Raw genomic sequence first — 23,634 nt, 5'->3', positions numbered from 1 at the left:
CACATCTACAATATGCTTTGTGATATCAGTTCATTATAATGTTCTCCTCAACAAGAGTTTTCAAAATGGCAAACCAACATTATTTATGGCACATTTTTTTGAGTCTCAATGAAACTTATGAACCGTTTTGTTCTCAGTCATTTTCAGTTAAAAAATGTGAATGGGTTTGATTAGTGAAGTTTTCTCGTTGACTTCATTTCACCATGTTTTTTAATTTCATTGTCTTATAATATTATAAACCATGGCCTTTGCTTTATCAGCATTCTGAGAAATACTCATGACTATTATTTAACGTGACAATAAGGACGGAGAAGAAGGAACAATCAATATTTTGACAATGTAAAACAAATGATTATTCTTTGCAGGCATGGCGATCCTCGACAATCCCTGGTGGGTGCTAATGTGCGAGGCCTTTGAGATGTGCACCCTCAGTCTCATGTGGGTGACGGCCGTGCTGTACTTCAGACACCTGGTACCCAGGAAGTTCACCAGCACTGGACAGGCCCTGCCTGTCGTTGCTCACTTCTGTCTTGGTAAAATATTTACAGCTAAAACTACAGCTCTAACCGGTGGAACTGTTACGTAGTAATCTCAAATCCAGAAGATCTATTTATATGAAGCAGAAAAAACTCTTGGACATTGAGCTCTGGCATCATGAAATTTTCACATCTTTTCAGCTTAGAATTTTTAGGACATCGCAAGTATTTTCAGAAAAATTATGTATCTATGGTTTCTAAAATTTGTTTTATCATTTTCCTAATTGTTTTCTATAGGTCGGTGTTTCGGTGCTCTTATTGGCCTGGCTGTGAAGAAGAGCCCCCTCATCATGAAGCTGCAGTCCATCTACGCCGCCATGGCCATCGCGGCCTGCGTGCTTGGTCTGGTGTACCTGGCGCTCTACCACCTGCTGCTGGCGCCCTGGTGCAGGGCCTCCACCACAGGGCCACCCAACCCCCTGGCCATGCAAGGTAACAATTATCCACCTACCATCAATCTATAATCAACCTAACATCAATATAATCTGAAATCGACTTGACATTAACCATACATCAAAATATTATCAATCTAACATTACTCTATCGTCAACTAAACATCAATCATGACACTAACCCAACATCAACTCCTTGGCCATGCAAGGTAACAAACACTATCCGTAACTCATCATAGTTACAGCTTAAAGTCAATCTTAAATCAATATAACATCAGCACCTGTGAGGTGACTTTTCACAAAATTATTATTATCACCAAAAAAATCCAAATGTTTTGTAATTAGATGACTAGGCTTCCTCCGTAATGCAAAGACAAGTTCTTAGTTTTGGAATGGGAGGTTGAAGGTTCGATTCCTGCAGCAACCTAAAAACTGATGATGCGAATTTGCAAAAAAGGCAAACGGGGAGATTGCGATGTTACCTGTTGAGTTCGTTGGACCTTTCGAAAAGTATCATAACAGATGTCGTTTGCTAGATAGATAAGTACCAACATTTCATAAACTCTGCCATTTTGCCTCAATCCAATAGGTTATCAGCCTTAGTTAGACTGTGTAAAAACGTTTTGTATGTAAAATGACCTTTGTGATAAAGCATCTGTAATCATAATCTGTTTTTTAATAATTTGTTTTTTAAATGCGGTGTGCTGCAAAGATCGTGTAAGTTCCATTGTATGGTAGAACACAAAATGCTTTTTTGCAAAATGTGGGATGAGTCAATTGGAAAAATACCAAATTATTTATTTACCATTTGCATTGTCACAGAAATTTACTTTCCATCACAAGAGCTGTTTTTGCTGGGCTTGTCACTGATTCTTCTTTGCAGAGCAATAAGCGAGGCTAATTGGCTTTCTAGAACATACTTAGCCAATTGTGTGTTCAATTTATCACCTATTTAGTCCATAAAGTAAAATCCATTCATTTTTATTACTTACGATATTTGCATTGGCAGCACTGCTAAATAATTTTATGTTTTGTGTGAAATGCTTAAAGAATATGGCAGAATTATTTCTGGCATTTTCCTAGAACTTATATACCTACATTAAATTTTAACTAATATAAAGCAGAAAATTGTGTTTTAAGGTGAGCTCTGGCACCATGAAATTTGCAATTTTTTCTGTCTCGGATCTATTATTATCAGCTCGCAACTCCATTTACAACATGAGCTATGGGGCTTTGAAATATCAAATAACAACATAAAAAAGTTTAAAATAAAACAAGACAAGACACCGTAATAGTATGATTGGTTTGTTCATACTGTTGAACAAGAAGGGGTGTTGAAGATCAGACGAAATTATTGATAGATTATAATTTATTATCTTAACAAGAAACTATAAAATTGATCTGAATCTGGCAATAGTATTGGCAAATAAGGGACTCGCACTGAATGTTTCAAAATTATGGGGTATAAAATTAATTAATGATTATTTTTTCCATGCATATTGTTAAAGCAAGCACCGTGGAAACAGAAATGAGAGGTAAAACATTAGTGGGTGAAAATATTAGAATATGCAGCACATGAGCACATGAACAAAATTGCAAAAAAACTCTGCATAAAAATATACTGTAATCAATATTATATTGCATGGAATTTAATACTATCTACTTAGTTATGTGGGATATTTGAAAATTTGTAAAAAAAACTTTATTGCACTTTTCAGCACTCTTTTTCATATGAAACTAAGTTTTATGCACAATATTATAACACATTATTGAATTGTGCACTTTTTAATATTATGATACTTTTGATACGTCTGCAATATAAAATTGTCTTCTTAATCTATTATTAATATATTATTTAATTGTAAATTTTGCGCAATGGCAATACTGAAACCATAAAATTAACATGTGGGTTCAATTATTGTTGTTGGTATCATATTTGACTTGCCATTGAACATGGAGGAATAATTCGAGGTTCAAATTCGGTCACGGAAAAAAAAGAATACGCAAAACATTTAAATATTGTATACTAGCACAGTCCCTGGTGGTGTCCGGGCTTTACGAAGTTTTCAAAATCAAATGTAATTTTCCTCTTATTTTAAACGTCAAGTGTGCAAAATTTCATCCAGAAGTAACAAAACTCTGCTTTAACCTGTTGAAGGCTGGAGCATAAAACGAAAAAAAAATTTTGAGACGTCATTCATAAAATCAAAAGTAGAATCTAAAGTTTTATTAGATCAAGTGATGCTGATTTTGTTTTTCAAACATTTTTCGAAGCATTAAGGGCAAAATAGCATCGCAAATTATTCTAAAAAGTAAAATATTAGAATGCTTGCATGTTCTCCAGAGACCCATGGTTAAAGGGCGGGAAAAGGGGACGGGGTGGTTTGTGTGACCTTCCTCTTGTTTTGAGGGCCAGTGTGCAAAATTTCATCTATTTGTATAAAAACAAAGCCACCCACCTACAGGTACTCTTCATATATTAATGTAAACATAAACTAATATCTTCAAAATCCCGATTGTTGAGAGCACTTTAAAGTTTATTTAGATTTAATCAGTTAATATTTGGAATTACAGTGATAAACATAAACTTTAAACAGCTCTCCTCAAAAATGTGGATTTCCAAGATACAATAGTTTACATAGGAGGGGTCGATACATAGACTATCCACATTTTGTTCCAGAGTGTTAGATGGATACCTTCTCTCACTATCCATTGCGAGATACTTTCCAATGTTCCTCTTCCCCATCGCCATCCTCTCTCTAATCCCTCCAGCCTCTCAGCATTCCCCTGATTGGAGATCCCGATGCCACTGATTCTCAACTAATAACATATTATGATTGATTATAGGACTAAATGGAAATGGAACATCAAACGGAAACTACACTCCGCTGAGGGTCTACCACAATGAAAGGGGGAGGAAGGGACAGTTCAGATATTAGAAACCTCTATAATTCATACAATAGATGTCTTAATTATATTTTTCAATACGCTTCTCGAAAAATCAGCAAGCCCAAGCTTGCGCCCTTTTCAGCTTTTTGTCTTGGAAACACATTGTCAGTTGATAGAACTATCCATTTTCATGTTTGAAAAGGCTTTTGTTGTATTCATTCTTTCAATCTTCCCTTCCATATGGGTTTACAAATTTATTATATATGTAATGTTATCACTGTTTTCAGAATCTCAAAAAATAGGATTTAGCGATTTATGTAAAGGAGTTTGTGTAAGTCATGAAGATTGCTTTTTTCAACTAGCTTCTTCACATCTTAACTGTTAATTTTTAAGTATAAATATGAATCAATTTTCTCAAATGTAAATATATAGCAACCTTCGGAGTTCAATATTAACAATCAAGATTCGCAGGAGTAAGTCCAATACCGCAGGAGAACCATTTGTAAAAATCTTCAGGATGGACTAAAAACTATCTAGGAATATATGCACTCTTGCTTACTTAGGTGCCGGGGATGTTTCATTCGCAGTATTGACTTTAACCAAAACCTCTCAGATCACAAGGCCGGGATACTGAATCAAATCATCCTCCTAACTTGTATGAGAAACTCCAAAAAAACTTTTTTTTTTTTTTTAAATTGGCTAATTTTTTTAAAAATGATTTAATTAAAAAAAAAATTACAATTTTTTTTTTAGGAGGCTGCTTTAAATGAGTGTCCCAGCCTTGTAATCTAGGAGCTTTTGCTTTAACAGAGTACAAGCAGTCTATTGGTCAGTTTCGAAATTTGAAAGCATAAATCAAAGCGCCAAAAAAACTTATTTTGAAATTATTGGTTCATTTGCTGTTTTGAACATCCATAGACAAATTGATCGTTCTGGTAAAATGAAACTTATTTGTTTATATTGTACAGCATATTTGTTAATATTGCACATCCAAATAATACTTTCAATATGATTGATTCACTCCTCATTCGTAACAAACGTAGATGCCGTGTGTTCATATTCGGAGTCAAAAAAACCCTGGCATCTTTCAATAACCAATGACAGCCTCAAAAAGACCTCAGGAGATTTATGACTTCCAAAGTAAACAGAGCATTAGATGTCCCTCATTTTTTAAGAAGCCTCATAATTTGTAATTATTATTTTTGTAATGAAAGATATTATTAAATTTTGTATAAAATACTAAGTACTAATGATAATTAAGTCACAATAGTGTACTGCGACACGTTAAAATTTATGTTTGTGATAAGTATGACAGCTTTTCAATGACTTCTATGTTTGAATGTCTCTTTTAGGTATCTAGCGAACATGATTTTAAAACGACCAAAACATTTTGGATGTACTGAAGGGTAAAAATTTTGATGAAAGTGTGCCTATCTGTATTTTATCAATAAAATATAAAAGAATCAGAAATCCGTGCAGTGGAATTATTAATGTCAAGAAAATTTTCTGTAATAAATAAAAATATTTGAAAGTAATGAATAAGTTGTGTTCAAGTATCAGTGTTCCCTAGCATTATTCACCTCGGATTGGTGTTGTACTCTTAAATATATCACCTGCCCGCTGCCTCTAAAGATTTAAGCATTTATAACATTGTCAAAACTTGCACCTTGATAATATTCATTGTTAATATTAAGGATATGAAAGAATTCATATTTATTGTTTCGTGTATGCATTTCCTAGTTCATATTTTTTCGATGTGTTCACCATGTTAAAAATTCTGTGTAAGTTTTTATTTAAAGTTTTATATTGAATATTTCTATGGCAACATTTAAAATAAATGGTTTAATTTTTTGTGTGTTTTTTATTGATGAAAGGTAACAAAAACGGAATTAGACAGAAAGAAACAACGGTTTTCCACAAACCGTATAATTAGCAGTATGTAATAAGCAATGAATTACAACAATGATTATACAATACATTCCCATACTTCTTATTTTATTCTTAAAAATATCTTAATTTGATTACATAAAAAATATTTAACAAACAAAAAATGTAGTTTTCATAAAACTCAATCAATGTCTAAATGAAACCATTAAGTTCAATCACTACTACATTATATTAATTACATCAATACATTCAAATGAGTGTTGAATTTGTGAAGAAGTTTAACATCAAACCATAATAGGATACAAAAACAGTGCTTCCATTCATTAAATACAGTAAAACCCTAATATAAAGTTCCCCACTAAAGTTTTATTTTCCGGTCCCTTGAGAAAAACCTTATGAGAAAGTTTCACTGTGACTTGAGGATTATTGTCAAACATCGCTATTATGGTCAACTGTTTGTTACCGAATATTTATCCAATTCAGTAATTATGTAGTTCATAAAGGAAAAACATCACTGCCAGCTTCTATAATATAATGAAGAAAATATAAATATATTTATATTATCATCGGTTCAAAGGTAAAACTCATTATGTGGTATCTTTGGACCGACGGTATAGAACTCTGAAGATATACGAGACAATTTATGATAATATTATATACATTTTAAATTATTCCTAAGTCTTTATAATAAAAGTAGTATTTCACAATACCTCCGAGTCCCGATTCCGAATGCAAAACTTCAAATTCCAAAGTAATTTTTTTAAAACATACATAGTTTGTCAAATTAACATGAAAGGACTTTTACACTAATGCATTTATTTACGTACAAAAAAAATTTTTAGTTAAGACTATTAAAATAATTTCCTAAAATGCAGCTTTTGCAACAGATCTCTGATTTGGAAACTTCTTATGAAACATAAAACAACAACATTATTCGAGTTGGTGGTCTACAGATGCCACTACCGGTGACACTTGGTGGAATTTCGGGAAGAAATTAATTGTTTTGGAGAAGTTGGACCAGTTGAAGAAATCCCAAAATATAATTAATACATTAGTATATGAACTAAAAAAATAAAGTAGATATTTCCCTCAGAGAATCGTCAAATTAATGTGTCAAACATGTAGATAATAACACAGGGTCATTACTACAATATTGTAATTAGGTTTGTCTCTCTGAAATCAGATTTTTCGAATTACACACAAAATACAGTAGAACCCCGTTAATTCGAACCCCGATAATTCGAAAAAACGCGTAATTCGAAATTTTCACCAAAAAAATATCCACAGAATATTTTTTTTCATACAAAATGGTTTTCTAATTCGAAATTCGTTAATTCGTAATTCGAAATTTATTTTTGTCCGCACACGAAAATTTGTCTGTGTAATTCGAAAAACTCGATTTTTTCGAAAATATATCATAAAATTTCGTAAATCTGAATCTAAAAGACAGCCATAATGGTAAAATGCCGAAAAGTGTATTTTTACGTGGTTATACATCGCCCGACGAAAAACGGCTCCCAAATTTCAATTTACGCGGAAAATATCGTATTTTTTACTAAATTTACTTCGAATATCTATGTTAAAAGATCCGGCGATACGGAAATGGGTTGCGAAATTTCTATTCACGCGGAAATTTGACTTATTTTTACGAAATTTACTTCAAATATCTGAATTTAAAGGATCAGCCGCTACCGAAATCGGCCACGAAATTTCAGTTTACGCATAAATATATCTTAATTTTCGAATATCCGAGTTTAAAGGACCGCCCGCGACGTTAATCGGCTGCGAAAATTTGATTTACGCGGAAATATGTGGTATTTTTATGAATTTGCTTAGACTAACTGAACTTGAAGGGCCGATCACGACGGAAATCGGCTGCAAAAATTCGATTTAAACGAGAATAATTCGTATTAATACGAATTTACTGAGAATTTGAAGGGGCGGCCGATGAACTCGATATTCGCCATTTTTTTTTTTTTTGTTCATTTCGAATTAACGAGGTTCTACTGTATACCTCTATTTCCTAGCCCATGTAAGCCTCAAAAATAAAATATGTATTTGTGGCATACATGTACCCAAATGTAAGCCACAAACATATAATATATGTTGTGGCATACAAGAGCGAGATATGGTTTTGTGTGCAACTGGATAAAGCTGATTTGGGAGTTACCTAATTGCAGTAATTACCCCACGATATTGTTTCATGTGTTTGTCTCTTAGCCGAAGCTTGCGTGTTGCTGGAAAGAGAGCAGCACACATACAGAATTCCTATCATCACAACAAACAATTCTCTAATCCTTCCGTTCATGCACTTGGAAAGTTAAGTTATCACTATTATATACATTTACAGATCGCAACTAAACTTAGGAAGCCTAGAACATCAAAAAGGTGAAACAACTTAGAATTTAAGCAAACCATAACACTAAAGTAGAAACTTATTCCCGAGCTAAAAGTCTGTAGTCTGTAGGTAATATATTTCTTAGAATAAAATTCATAAAATTATTCTTCGTGTCACAAATTTAAGAATCCCAATTAGCTAAAGAGCTCGCATCGTAGTGACGGCAACTCTCGATAAAGAATAATCAAAATGAATGCTTCAGCCGATCCTTATTAACGAAATACCAACACAAATCATCACAGATGGCTGTACACTTCCTAAAGCCATAATTTTCTCCTTTGTATATTAAAATATACTGTAAAGGAGTTACTCTGTTGCGTCCGCGGTATTGGCATCTCCAGTTGGACCATTGTCTGACAAGGTATTCTCTAAATTCTTTAATTCGTCTATTCCTGAATCGGCTTCCATTGGCTCAGAATCGTACAGCAGTTTATTAATGATGTCTTCCCCCATGGAATCGTCAGTGACCTTGGAAATTGGTTGGGCGCTATAGCTCGTCTCTCCATTCTTATCTGGAGAATGTTTACCGTTGGATAAAACGTCATCGGCATTGCTAGTATTAGTATTATCATCTACATTGCTGGTGTTTTCATCCATGGTACTGGTGTTCTCGTCAACATTACTTAAACTATCCTGTTCGTCATCTTTCTCTGTTTCACCCGTGACTGTAGTGTACTTGGCATTGGGAGTGGTCGCATCGGTCGATTCAACTTTCTCATCTGTATTTTCATCCTTATCTTTCCCTGAAGAGGTCTCTTCATTCACCTCGGCTTCTTTATTAATATCTTCTGAAGTATTGAGAGGATCCTCAACAGCTTTCTCTTTTTCGTCACTCTTATCACCATTTTCACTTTCTCCAATATCCTCAACACATTCAGGCTCAGCAGCAGTTTTGGTAGAAGAAAGAGTAAGGTTTCCAGCAACATCCTCTTCTGCCTTGGAAGAAGCCACAGAAGTTTCATCTTCTTTGGCAGAGTTTTCCTCCACTTTAGCGTCATCTACTAATTCACACGAAGCATCTTCCCCATCTCCCTCACCGGAATTATTTTTAGTAGAATCATTAGAATTTTCATCAATAAAGATTGGTTCATCATTGCTGGTGGGTTTGTTGGGTAAACTTGGCTTCTGAGCTTGAGATTCTTCGGTCTGCAATATTTGTACTTCATCCTCGTCATCACTCAGCATATCCGTACAATTCTTTTCTTTCAGCCAATTCTTGTAGCCTGAATTGAGAGTTTCTCGAACTTCCTCGAATCGTTTGCATGAGGTTTTGAGGGTTTGTTCAAAATTAAGGTGCATCTCTTTGACGTCGCTTATGCTTTTTGTCCGCAATTCTTGGGATGAGTTTTTGATCTTGTTGAGTTTTTGTAAAACATAATTCATAATATCAATGGCATCCACAACGTTGAACTTGAACCATTCTACGGATCCAGCTGGAGCATTATTGTCTACAACATTCTTGGTGGGGGGCGGAGCCAGAGAGGTGCTGGAGACAATGCGGGGGCTGCTGACGGCTTTCCCTTTCTTGGTGACCACTGGGGTGGTCCAGCTGTGCAGCTTGGGGGGCGGCGAGGGGACAGGCTTGTTCTGTCGCTGCAGGCGCTGCTGCAGTCTCTGCGAGCGTCCCTGTGTGATACCGCTCCGAGCCAGACTGGCTTCGTCGATAGCCACTATGGTAGCCGAGTATCCACCTGGCATGTTGGGATTGTTGTTGACGGCAAATATGCGACCGTCGGGTAGTTTGTACATTTTACTAGAAGACAGGGTGGACGGATCCACCTTGAACTTGAGTCCGCCCGTGACCTCGTTAATGGTGACATCGTTCTCCGTCATCTGAATGATGTTGGAGAATGCTGTGGAGGGGAGTACGGCAGGGTACTGGCGTGGCTTGGGTTCTGTGAGGGCGGACAGAGGCTTGGGTACAATCTTGGGTGTGGGGGTGAGGCACTGGACATCATCATCGGGCTTGGTGGTGACCACCGGCTCCTCTTCCTCTTCCTCCTCTGTGTCCATGGGCAGGTCGGGAGTGCACACCACCGCATCGTCTTCGTCTTGGGAGCTCATGGTCGGCATTGCTTGCATGTCCAGCCCCTTCAAACATTCAAGCAATTTCAACATGTTATTAATTAATCAAGGAAATTAAACAAAAACGAGCTGATTACAAATTCATCGCTATTTTGTTAATTCATTTTCTATGTCAATAAGCAATGACAATACAACATTTGTACATTTTTCAACTATCAGTTACACATTGCTTGCTCAGAACCCCAACGGTACTCAATCTTAGGGAACACTGATTACGTATTTATTTGTTGTGTAAATAACAAGATATGGAGCAAACTAAGAAAAAAAAAAAGGCTGATAAAATTTTTTCTGAAAATGTACAAAAAATCCTAACACCCTTTATTCTGTAAAGTTAAGCTTCAAGACCCTAAGGGCGTGAGCACACAGAGAGCGGTCAGAGTTCTGCGTTCTAGTGACCGTTGACCGCTCAAGAGTTCCAACGCACACAAGCGGCGTTCAAATTCTCGCGTTCTAGTTTCGTTTGGGTCTTTGCATATGCAACATGTCACTAGAAAGTTCATCATCCGTGAAAATATATTGCTCTTGTGGAGCTTAACAGCTTCTAAAAAGAAAAGAAAGCATTGGGTGCACCCAATCAACACAACGCGAGAAGAACAAGGCGAATTTACTAATAATAAAATTTACTTAAAATTTAAATTTACTAGTAGCAATTTCAAACCAAGCTTCGACTTTTTTTTCGCGTTTTTTATAATTTACATCACTTAAATCGTATAACAAACTCCTTTCCCTAACCAATTCAATTAACTTTTCTGTGTTTGTAACCTCAAACATCGCGGCGTTCTGGCGTTCTCTGCCTCGGCGGCAAAAGAACTCTTAGAACGCGGCGTTCCGTTTTGACCGCCGCGGTCTGACTGCCCGCTGTGTGCGTTGTTGTTATAGTATCAGTACATTCTAATGAACGCCGAACGCGGAACTCGGAACTCCTGACCGCTCTCTGTGTGCTCACGCTCTAAAAGTAGAAGTATGACGAATCCAATGGCTGTGATTCAGAAGGCGTTTGAATCACTCCAGGTTAGCAAAATATAATGGAACTAATCCTGCCGGATTCACTCATTCCGAACTGTAGGTGGAACTGAGAAGCCGGAACCAAACATATTGGTTGACGAAAACATTTTTCAAAAAGAAAGTGTATTATCTCGTAATCAAAAGATAGCTAAAAGCATTGCCTTTTACCTTTTATTGGTCTGCATGGAACAAATTTGTCTTCCAGCAAGTTTGCGCCAACTAGGTATTATTCCTAGCTTAATGAAAATCATTTCTCAAACACAAAATTGAAGCAGGTATTAATATTTAGGGGTCACCGCATTAACAATAATAAAGTCTGGTTGTTGGTTTTCACTCAATTACCGTGGTCAGGCAGGTGTCTATTGCTTTCATTAATATAATCTTGGTAATATGGGATTTTTGGATCCCATATTACCAAGATTACAATAGACGCCTGACAACTGTAATTGGGTGAAAACCATTCAATTAAGGTATTCCCTAAATAAATAGACAATTAATATTTAACTAAGAACAATGAATGGTGAGTGTCATTTAAATAATAGATAGTTAATGAAATCAAATCTTGAAAAGCAAGTAAGATGTTATGTAATGGATACATTTATTTTTAGGTCAAGAATAAATCAAGAATTTGTTCCGATTCTGTGTCTTAGGTTAGTAAATCTGATAAGTTTGTTCACTCTTCTGAACTCTTCTTGTAACTCCGTGACGTTCCTTCGGGTCCGGCGAGCCCAGCTGAACTAACTCAATGAGTCTGGTTCCAGCTGATTCGATGAGTCCGGAGGAAAGACACAACGTGTTTGATTCCATAGGGTTCGGTGATAGGGTGGAATGAAAGGAATTAGGTTCGATTTTTATTTCGTTTAAATAGTAGGATAATTTTTGTTATTTTATTCCACTTTCAAGTATTTAAAAAATAAATCGAAATCAATATACAGTCAAACTTGGTTATAATGAGCATGAGGGGACTGACTAAATTTGCTACTTATAACCGTTAATCGTTACAACCAAATCAGTTTTTTTTAAATCTCTACTATCAATATACTCACAAATGTGCAGTATATTTTCAAAATACGAGTAGGTATTACTTATTAAAAAATACACTTATATTTCTCAAATTTACCAGCAATGATTGTTTTAAAGATTACGCTTTCATGCTTCTCAATTTCTTCTTCAAAACAATCAACGCATTATAACTATCATCACATAGTTCAAGGCTTCCAAGAAAAACATAACTAAATTATCTATCTTTTTATCACCAGCTTGTGCGTGCAGTGTGCGGGATTGTTTTGGTTTTCAACTGTAAAAATTTACTTGTCAAAAGCTTGTGATGCACAACCCGCGGCCCCATTCTTGCGGCCCGCGTGCCAATTTTATACAGCCCACTTCGCTATAGAGAAAATCTAAATGTTTGGGCTTTAAAAAAATAAATAAAAATTTTGGGGTAATTCTTGAAAACACTGGCTGAGAACATTGTTTTATAGTTTTGGTTAATTTACCCTGCATTTCCTAAATGGAAACAAATTTGAAGAACCGGTTTGCCTAACACAAAATTCAACAGAAACCACAACTCTTGAATATCGCTGTCCTCCCCCTCCCCTTCAACGACAACAAAAAATAATCTGCCTGTAGGTCGCGTTGTCTGTTTGAAAAATAAGTAAAGCGGTCCCTCTGCTGAAAAAATTGTGCATCACTATCATAAATGCAGGGATGTAGGTACCTTCATAAACATCTTTATTGGTTTTTACGGTGAGTTGTAAATCAAAAGAAGAAGTGAAAGGGAAACAAATTTGCGAAGCTCAAATTTTGCAGATTTTATGACAATTTTACATTGTGCCCGATGGATAGCAATGGTTCACATAGCTGACAATCTTACACAGGTAGTGCCATAAATATATGAATCCGTACTTAACGGGATAGGAAATTCCCGCCACTTTGTTTGTCACTACTTATTTCGAGAATAATTCTTGAATAAATCCCAACTATTTTTTCAGACCTAATGACCCATGTGTTGACAATTATATGAGGATAAACCTGTACTAAAATATTGTTTTGTAATTGCTCATTATAGCCATGAACTCGCTATTGCCGTGATCGTTATAACCAAGTTCGACTGTATTATAAATTCTTTTACTTAATAATAAACCCATTTTCCAACCAACAACGATTTCATTCCTCTTTTTTCTACGTACGCCACTATGTGTTTGTAATTTTTATTTTTTGTGAATGTGAATACTGAACTAAGAATAGTGTATATTTCTGTACCGAAAACTATAATATAATAACAGAACTTGAATAGAACTTTTATGGAACTTTAATCATAACTTTGAAATTTGATGAATTGTTCAAATTTTGTGAAACAACTGGCCCATAGAAATAACTATTTTATTGTATAAAAATAGAAGTCACCTGAGTTAAGCTGTCCAGTGAGAGATTGAGGCTATCGTTGACGATGACATTGGAATAGAGGTCCCTCACGGGCACCGAGTAGTTCTGCTGCGGCACATATCCATTGTACATGTTCATTTGGGGCATAGACTTACGGCCCTGCTTCCTCTCGGGGCGCACCATGCCTGGCACCATACTGTTAAAGCGCGCCACCAGCGGCGGGGGTAGGTTCTGCGCCATCACGGGGGCGGACATGCGCACCCGCTTGGGAGCACCCCCAAACTGGGTCGCCATGGGGTTCATGGATACCTGGGGAAGGGTCATTTTCATGTTAGCCATTGTGTGCATGGGTAGCACAGGCTGGATAGGAATTGACGGGACCGTCACTTTCTTGATGCTGACTGGAGAACCCAATCGCTTTATAGCTTGCCGAGCTTCATTGATAGACAGCGCTTTCTTCTGTTCGGGTGTTTGTAGTTTCACTTCAGGTAATATGGTCTTCTTCACATCGCTTAATCTCTTCTTGTTGTCTATGATAGCGGGGGCACTGTTCCGTTGTCTGCCGGTGTTGCGCTTGCAGCATTCTGATTCGTCCACCTGACATTTTCTAAGCAAGATTACCTTTTCAGCGCTATCGGTGCAGCCTTGAGCTTGCCTGAAAAAGAAAAAATCATTTTTAAATACATTACCGTGTGAATAGCATGAGCACAGATTTTCCTAGAAGACATGGCTAATATAGATTAGCTCCACGCACCCAGAGGGAAATAATCTCCCTCAGGCCTATGTCATCTTTAGGGATGTTGTGTGGCGGGTCTTTTTAAAGAAATTAAGGAGAGGAGTGGGTAGGAATCTGGAGGTCGGTGTGTCCAGGAGTGACTTAATCCATCCCTCCAACTGCGGTGCAAGCCGATGGGTGCAGCGAGTCCGCCTGGAGAAGTGGAAGAGTCTCGCTCAACGGGCACGCCACTCACCTGGTGGGCAGATGCATCCGCCACCTAGACCTGGACAAACCTAACCTCACTGAATGTAACTATAATAAACAATAAATTGAAGTGCGGATTGGAGGGACTCTTTATTCAAATTAATAATCTTGACTTATTCAATGAATAAGAAACTCTTTCACACGTCATAATTATTGTAATTTATAAAAACAAATAATTCAAGATGTGTGGATGCAAAAAAAAATCAAGGATTGTGGTCACAGCGTTGTGTGATTTTTCATGCTCAGGGGAATATTTAGTTATTTACTCACTTGTTTTTGAAATTACAGTAGAGGATGAGGACCCAGTATCGAGCCCTGTGGAGCCACAGTGGTTTAGGATTGCAGACAAAACATTTCCAGTCATCGTTGGATTCTATCTCGTTGATCTTTTGTACGCCAAAATTTCTTTTGATGCATTTCTGAGAAGAAAGAAGAATATAAAACAATAAACTTATACAGGTGACCACAAAAAACGAAATTAAAAAATATCTGATAATTCCAGGATAAAAGTTTTAAAAATTTTGTGTGATATGTTTAATTTGAAATACAGGCATATCTTTCAAAAATTTATTACAAATACTGCAAAAATTTACATTGTTTTGACATTTCATCCACACCAGAAGAGTCAAATAAATTAATATACATAATTCTAAAATGCATTATTCGAAATTTATGCCAAAAAAAAACCATGGAAAATAATAAAATAGAAAAAAAAATCATTTGTTCTTAATTTGAAATTCATTTTTGTCTACATAAAAAAAATCATTTTTGTCTACATAAAAAAATTCAATTTGTGTGAAAATACATGATTTAGTTTTTTTTTAAGTATGTTTACTCAGTTTTTTTATGTACATATTTCATTTTACACAAATCTTCAGTTTGATTGTAAGAATTGTAAGATATATATGTATATACATATATGATTTCGTATATCTGAATCTGACGATATCTCCATCCAATAATTCCATATTAACCACTTAGTGCTAGGGTTTTTTAATATATAAAAAATTGTCAAATAGTCTATAAAAATTGCCAAAGATATATTTCCCCCATCTAAATTTTTTATGATATTTTCTATGGCGTTGGCAGTAGTCAAGTTTTTCCTAAAACTTAAGTACAGTTGAAGTTGTTTTTTTAGTACTTTTTCCAATATTTTAGAAAGGTGCTTAGAAGGCTTATCAGTCTATAGGTATTGATATCATCTTTACATCCTTTTTTACATATGGGTATAACAGTAGCTTCTTTAAGAGACATAGGAAATATGCTTTTATTTATGGACAGATTGATAAGGTGTGTCAGTGTGTAAGGTAATTTATTCACAGAGATGTTTTATAGCATTGGTTGAGATAACTTCATCCCCTGATGATACATTTGGTCTTAAGGATATTTTAACATGTTTTTATAGTTCATAATAGAACTAGAAACAAGGTTTAAAATAAGATATATATCATAACATTAAACATTACTATTTTTACTTAATTACAATACATTTGTTTTTTCATGTTGACAGTTCATTTTTCTATCGTAATTAACCTTTAATTGCCGACGTGGGTGTCTGTTAGACGGCACGCATACATTTAATCCTATGTTTCCCTCTCGTTCTGCCATTCCACCCCTCCAAGTACCTTCCTAGGATCCCTTAGTCTACCGATCAGGGTGCATTTCGTCATCGGAGCAGTAACAGTGTTTGTTGTGTGCAAATCGACCCGTCTGGTAGGCGGGTGGTCAGCAATAACGTAAGTATTTACTTGCTGTTTCTGAGGCAGGTTATCAGTATTGGGGTGATTCTCTCATAGAAACTTACAGAAATTGTAATTTTATGTGGAATAAAAACATATGTAGGGTCAGTGGGTTAACAGTGAACCAGCAGGACACAGTGAACCACCACCTCAACAGCAATAACTGTAAGTGTGTTAGTGTTAAGCTCGTACTTGCAGTGCCGTCTCAGGAACAGACAAGATTTGATTTAGTGTGCTCCAGTGTGCAAAGGCGACAAGACGTTTTAGAAGCTAATATCTGATTTTTGCAAAGCACAACATCATTTTCACGTAAGTGTTTTTGTTTCATTACTAAATTATTTTGTTGCCAAGGCGAGATTTTTTACTGCTTTCATATTAAGTATTTAGTTTTAATTGTTACCTATTACTAGCAATTTTCAATATCTTATAGGTTTAAGAAATATTGGCTAGTTAATTCAACATGGCATCATGGTACACACTGAACCAGAGTTATGTGGGACACAGTGAACTGGTTCACTGTGTACACTGTATCTGGTTCACTGTGTACATGGCTTCTGAAATAATATGGATTCATAGAATTAGATCAACTTAAGTGTTTTCTTTGGTCAACAGAATGGGTCGTAAGCAGAAAGATGCAAGGAAAATCGGTAAACACACGGAGAAAGAGATGAAAAAAGGTTTGGAGATGATGAAAGAAGGGCATAGTCTTCACAAATCTGCAGAAGCTGCTGGCATCCCGTACCCAACTTTTCGGCGCTACTGGCTCAAGTCGAAGACTTCGGAGCAGCCCATAAGATTAGTTCCACATTACGACGTTAATAGAATATTTAGCGAAGATCAAGAACGGACCCTAAAGGAGTATATCAAGAAATGTGCTTCTTTGTTTTATGGACTATCAATCTACGAATCCCGAAAATTAGCTTATCAGATGGCCAACGTGAACGGCATAAAAGTGCCGGCATCTTGGCATGCCAACAAATTAGGTGGCGTCGACTGGCTTCGTGGCTTCCGCCAACGACATCAAGATCTATCTCTCCGTAAACCTGAAGCCTGTAGTTTGGCTAGAGCTACCGCTTTCAATAGACCAAATGTGGATACGTTTTTTGATAATCTGGAAAGAACGTTAATGCGGAATCCTGCTGCTTTTGCTGATGGAACCAGGATATTCAACTTGGACGAGACTGCCACCACCAACGTACACAAACCGGTTAAAGTTCTGGGTCCAAAAGGAAAAAAAAATCTTGGAAAAGTGACGAGTGGTGAAAAGGGCACACTTGTCACTACGTGTGGCATTATCAGTGCAAGTGGACAAGCCTTGCCACCTGTTATGGTATTCCCAAGAAAAAACTTCTTACCGAAAATGATCAAAGGTACACCACCTGGAACATTGGGGCTGGCTACTCCCACAGGTTGGATGAATAGTGACCTGTTTGTAGAGGTGATAAAGCATTTCATCAAGCATTCTGGCAGTTTACCCCAGCATCCAAGTATTTTGATATTTGATAATCACGAATCTCATTTATCTATTGAGGCGTTGGATCTGGCAAAAGCATCTGGAGTAACGATTATCACATTACACCCGCACACGTCTGCTAAGCTCCAGCCTTTGGACGTTGGTGTTTTTGGCCCCTTCAAAGCTTACTACAATAGTGCAATAGATTCATGGCTGCTGAGAAATCCTGGTATTCCACTGACTATCTACGAGATCGGCGAAATGGTGGGATATGCATTCCCACGAGCCATGACGCAAGTAAATATTATGCATGCTTTTAAAAAAACCGGAATTTATCCATTCGACAGAAATATATTTACGGATGATGACTTTTTACCGAGCACAGTGACAGATCGCCCAGTTCCTGTCCAGACATTACCAGATGGTCGACCATCAAACTTAGTTATTGAAAAAGATACATCACCAGCAGACTTCGAAGACCTTTCAATAACTGGACCCTCTGGGCTTTCAAGAGCAGAGTCTGTTTCTTTTATTGGTCCTGAACAATTCCGCGATTCAATGAAGGCAGGCCCTCGGAAAAATATGAGAAAGCCTAGACAACTAGGTCGTAGTTTGATTGCTACAGATACGCCTGAAAAAATCGAAATCAATCAACAGCGATCAGCTGCCAAAAAGAGGAAGGATGCCAAAAATAAAAAAATTATTCGTGCCGTTTTAGCATCCAGTTCAGATGATGAAACAGAAATCTCCATTCATGATTCAAGCATTGACATGAATTGGATGGAGAATGATGAGATAGACCTGACAGAAGAAATGATGATGGACCCGTTAGAGAGATCCCCCGGCGAAGGAGATTTTGTTGTGGTAGTGTTTGACACGAAAAAAACAAGAATTTATTATGTTGGGAAAGTTCTTGAAACAAGGAATGATTCCCTTGAATACTTCATCAGTTTTCTTAGACTACAGAAAAGAGGTCCAGAACAATTTTCTCTACCCAATGTTCCTGACTTATCATATGTAAAAGAGCATGACATTAAATATATTCTCCCAAAACCTATTGTATCTGGAAGCACTAAGAGGCAGCAGCAGTCATTTTATAAGTTTGATGTTACCTTTGCTATAAATATTCGCTAAATCTTTTGCTCTAAAGGTAAAAAATTACATTACTTATTTTTGTATAGCTCTGCGAGTTTTCATGTTTTGTAATTTGTAGTTTTTTTCTTATCTTGCTACTTTTTTTTAGTTATGGGTTTTTCATATTGTATAAATTATGTTTATAAATAAAGTCCTGATTATTTTCTTCATTTATTTGTTTTATTGCGAGGATTATTTATATATTTTTCAGGAGAATTAATATGTTGGTTCACTGTGTCCTTCTTCGGCTCACTGTGTACCATGCCTGCGGTTCACTGTGTACCAGCATTGTACACAGTGAACCAAAATGTCATTTTTTATATAAATCATTATATATAATTACCAGTAATTTCTGCGAAAATGAGTTTATGCACATAGAAAGCCAAATAAATACTGAAGACAGCAACATTTATTTGACAGTTCTACGTTAAATTTTGGTGGCCCAGGTCAACTCGGAAAAAAGTGTGGTTCACTGTTGACCCACTGACCCTACTCTTATCAATCTTTTTTAATAAATAAAAAAGCAAGCTTGTTAAATTCAATTGTTTTTGCCATTTAAGTTAATAAAGTTCCTCTTATTCTGAATTGTTTTATTGAACTTGTTTTTTGTTCTAAAATTAATAAAGATATCTAGAAAAAAAAATTGAAAGTATTTTTTATGTTTGTACAAAATTTTGAAGGCAGTAAGTGGTACACAATAAAACCCGTCCCTCGGAAGGGTCCTCAACAATAGTGTACCTACTAACCCACGTCAACAGTTAAAGGTTAAACAGACTAAAAATTGTCCTAGAATAATAAAAATTATATCTATTTCTTTGTTATGAATCACTCTAACGGAATTAATATTAAAAGCCGCACACATTAGGATATCAGAAATTCTTCAGCTGCTAACAAAACTACACTTTCACATTTTATTTTTAATTTCAAAACTTTAAATTAACTTAAATTGAACAGAGAATTTAAAACGAACACATCAACATTTAATACATAACAGAATTTAAGCTAAATAAACACTTTTTTAAACAAAACCACCGCAAACATTGTGAATGAAAAAATAATTCTAACTATTACATGGACTACTTAACTGTCAAAATCTATGATTATATTCATTGAAAACGGATGAAAGTCATCTTTTGACTAAGGGTGAAAGAATTAAGTGATTCCATTATGAAAGCATCTACCCACTTCGTGGGTGCCAAGCATTCCAGTAGTTAATAATAAATAAATTGAATTTACATTGATAACCTAGTGTCGTACGACAAAATAAAAATATGCACGACAAAATAAAAACACGGTCATGTCAAGGGAAATATTGTGTAGATGTATTAATTTGAGTTAGTTAAATGTATCTTTTTCCATCACCCCTGCCTAGGGCCAGCCCTGTGCAGGTGCAATTGGAGTAGTCCATTCTGGGCGCTAACTTGCCAAGGAGTCAAAGCAATGATAATACCTAACACCTGTCAAAGCGCCCTTGTGCATTTTACCAGCGCCGGGCGCCATTTGGCTCATGGCCGGCCCGGCCTCTGAAGTATATAGTTGTTTGTAGTAGTAATTAAGTTGAAACGAAGTGTTATTTAAATAATTTCTGCATATTGAGTAGTAAGCGTAGTATGGAAAATTTAAAGACTTAAGTGAATCCCGAAGCACGATAGATGCATGGGATAACGGTTGATAAGACTAACATTTGTTGATGGAGCTAGCCAGTGACCAATCCAAAGCGATAAGTATATTAGTCAAAAGTCCAATTTAAATTACCTCACAGAACACCACAGGACAGCCAGAGCAGCAGTAGACCTGCCCGCCCTGCCCGCACCAGCGGCAGTATAGCTCGCTGCCATCCTCGCCCTTCTCAAATTCCCCACTGTTGTAGAAGTCCTGGCATGAGATGCACACCAGTGAACGCAGCAGTGGGTGCATTCGGTAGCGGTTGGTGTGGCGCGTCAGCAAGCCCAGGTGCTTATCGCACGCGGTGCAATGGAGTCGCCCCTGCTTCACATTCTTCAACTCTGGAAGACAAACGAGTATTTTTACTGGTTGAAAGCATAAAATCAAGTTCTATAATTCTCTGACATTCGTGTGTCAAATTTAGTAGTCCGCCGCATGCCTAGATACGAGCCAAGCTTTAAACATCGACTGTCCCAACTGCTCTTCACTGTGTGGAGCAGGTGAGGAAGTAGGAACGGGAAGGAAATGGTGAAGAGGAAAATTGAAAGTATCAGGCTATTCACCAAGCATGGCTAAAGTCATTTCAAGAAATGTTTTGATTCTGGGTGGTGGTCTTTCACCAGGGCGATACTGAGAGAATCTTGGATATACCCGATTCAGTGATTATGCAATTACATTTACACTAAATCAGAAGGATTAACGTGACACGGAGGGATGTTGAGCTTGTCAAAACACCAAAGAGAAATGGACTGCTTGCCCGTTAACTGTTCACTTATAATGTCACAAATATGGAATGGTATGTTAATATTAGTTTGACATACTCTACTACATATAATTATCCCTGCGTAATAGTTACACTGTTCCCTAACATTCTTTTTCTTAAAAGTGACTTACTAACCAACGCATACCAGTTTGGAGTAACATTTGTTCAACAGGGATTACGGAGAAGATCTTGGTGGTTTTAAAATCTGAGTAAGCTCTACGAAATTTTACTTCATCAAAAATATTATAATAATATTTGGATGATTTGAATAGGGCCGTTTTTGTGCAAAATCACCTCAAGGGCGATGTGCAAATATATAATACATTTCTACAATGATCTATGTTATTACTAACTATAGACTAGTCAAACTTTTATCAATTTATGTCTAACAGATTGCATCCACCTGTTCGTCGATCACTAATACAAAGCTATATAATAATAATAATATTTGGACGATTTGTATAGCGCCGTTTTTGTGCAATATCACCTCAAGGGTGCTGTATAAATATATACAATGCATTTGATTGATGAACATTATGCTAGAATAGATGTACAGATGTTATCATTTTTATTTATATTTTGTACAGGCAGATAATATGAAGTACCGTGCTTACCTGGTAGGTCACTTATAACCAGATATTTGGAACTAGATTCACTTGTGTGATAGGATTTAAGACCTAAATGGCCATTTTCAATCAAAATAAGGTGTATTTTTACTTTACAAATATATTAGGAAAATTAAAGTTTTTAACGGTTTTTAAGAAGGCCGAAAGACAAGTAAAAACTTAGGAAACGACAAAAGCTTATTTAAATTTACAACAAAAGCTGCCTTACATTTACCTTTTCAAAAATACCATTAAAATTAAGTATAATTTTTTTAGAGGTTTTATTTTTAGTGAATAAAGAAATAAACCGTTCTACTAACCATCAAATTTCTGCAGATAATACTTGCGTTCTTCTTGCTCAATAATATCCAGAAAATCGGAATCACTGGGATCTGAAAATAAATAAAAATTATCACTACAAATCAATTTGAAGAGCAGAATAAGACACAAGCACAATTTTTATGTGTATACGAACCAGGAATATCGTCAAGAGGGTCTATTTCGCTGTTAGCCGCGTTAGAACCTGCTCCAGAGTCGGCATTTTTACCGCCCTCGTCCACAATTTTAGGCATTTTGACGGGAGTTAAGAACTAGTATTATAAACTATACATTAAAATTTAAAGATACTGAATATGCTTATGTCTTTAAATTACGTGTTATATTCCAATATTTTAAAGTTTTCCCGATTAAAAACAAAAATGAAGTTACACGGAATGCCTCCAAGAGCAAGCTTCTCTTCTCGACGCCATAGAAAACAATGGTTTTTCATAGAAACAGAGACTAGAGACAACGAACTTCTATTTCAACCACCAAAAAATGTCGAATATCTCAAGGCCATTTAACATTTTTCATTGAATTTATTTTTCAATGTTGGTTCAACTGATTTCTGGTACGAATCCGGACGTGGCAGTAATGGCCAACCCATAAATAAACCGGCCAACCTGGGCCTACCGGAGGCTGGACACCATTGTTGCTATTTATATGATATTTAGTGATGGCTGCCTGCCAGTTTTTTAAAGTAAAAACTTAACCAACCGAAAAGTGAGATTTTTTTTATGAAACTAGACGTTTTTATTATTATTTATTTCAGTCTAATTTGATAATTCATTCATGTTAAGGCCGGTGACAGACCACGCTATAAGCGCGCTATATTTTCGTATCTTGGAGTATTTCAGCGTATCGCTCGCCATGTATTCCAAGGTAGTGTATGGCGATCGATTTGCTAAAATAGACAATTATATGTTTTAAATAATTTTAACAATCACATGTCTATAAAAATTACCTAGATTAACCCTTAGGAAGCCGGGGATAAAATGCCAATCGCCCGCCGTAGACCGGCTGGCAATGTTGTCGTAATAACTTATTTGTTTTGTTTTTTAAATAATGTTTTTTGTAAATCTTACTGGATGTGTTACCGTATTTAAAAACAAATTATATATCTATCTTATGTGATTTTCCCGGAATAGCTACTTATATTCAGAAAAAATATTTTTTTTCTCTATCTAATGTTAATGAATAAAAAAATATAATGTAACTAGCTGACGTGTACCTAACGTTGCTGGTAGACATATATCATCGCGGACTTTTCCGTTGGCCTTTTTAATATATACAATTCTGTACTATCATTTCGATATGTCTCATGAGGTTTAGCCAGCGTTAGCAATGTAGTTATCGAAAATATATTTTTACATCTTGATTATAAAAATCCACTTTTCT

The 23,634-nt window shown here is 36.0% G+C and overlaps 3 protein-coding genes across 4 annotated transcripts in view; 2 read left to right on the top strand and 1 right to left on the bottom strand.

The window, feature by feature from the left end:
* SP1173 (major facilitator superfamily domain-containing protein SP1173) overlaps nt 1–5,668 on the top strand; it is a 156,532-nt gene extending 150,864 nt beyond the window's left edge. For both annotated transcript variants that reach the window (XM_089631679.1, XM_089631680.1), the window contains exons 14-16: nt 366–533; nt 774–968; nt 3,776–5,668. In XM_089631679.1, the coding sequence (XP_089487805.1) occupies nt 366–533; nt 774–968; nt 3,776–3,867 (455 nt within the window). In that variant the 3' untranslated portion in view covers nt 3,868–5,668. The remainder of the gene's footprint in view (nt 1–365; nt 534–773; nt 969–3,775) is intronic.
* A 52-nt stretch (nt 5,669–5,720) lies between these two features.
* Nucleotides 5,721–22,658, bottom strand: ADD1 (ADD domain-containing protein 1). The gene is made up of 6 exons (XM_089631678.1): nt 22,394–22,658; nt 22,239–22,310; nt 20,641–20,891; nt 14,830–14,978; nt 13,599–14,232; nt 5,721–10,193 (listed from the first exon to the last, which is right to left on the bottom strand). Exons 1-6 carry the CDS (start codon nt 22,488–22,490, stop codon nt 8,409–8,411), a joined length of 2,988 nt encoding a protein of 995 aa, XP_089487804.1. The 5' UTR covers nt 22,491–22,658; the 3' UTR covers nt 5,721–8,408.
* On the top strand, nt 16,549–19,449 carry LOC149423620 (uncharacterized). Its single transcript, XM_089632227.1, has 3 exons — nt 16,549–16,607; nt 16,911–18,578; nt 19,446–19,449. The coding sequence occupies exons 2-3, from the start codon at nt 16,912–16,914 to the stop codon at nt 19,447–19,449; spliced, it is 1,671 nt and encodes a 556-aa protein (XP_089488353.1). The 5' UTR covers nt 16,549–16,607; nt 16,911.
* Nucleotides 22,659–23,634: the final 976 nt, after the last annotated feature.

Source organism: Hesperophylax consimilis, chromosome 5 (assembly GCF_061612785.1).
Source record: "Hesperophylax consimilis isolate HC1 chromosome 5, BYU_Hcon_1.0, whole genome shotgun sequence".
Lineage (NCBI taxonomy): Eukaryota > Metazoa > Arthropoda > Insecta > Trichoptera > Limnephilidae > Hesperophylax > Hesperophylax consimilis.
The sequence above is the reverse complement of the archived record's forward strand: the minus strand, read 5'-3'. Positions and strand labels throughout refer to the sequence as shown.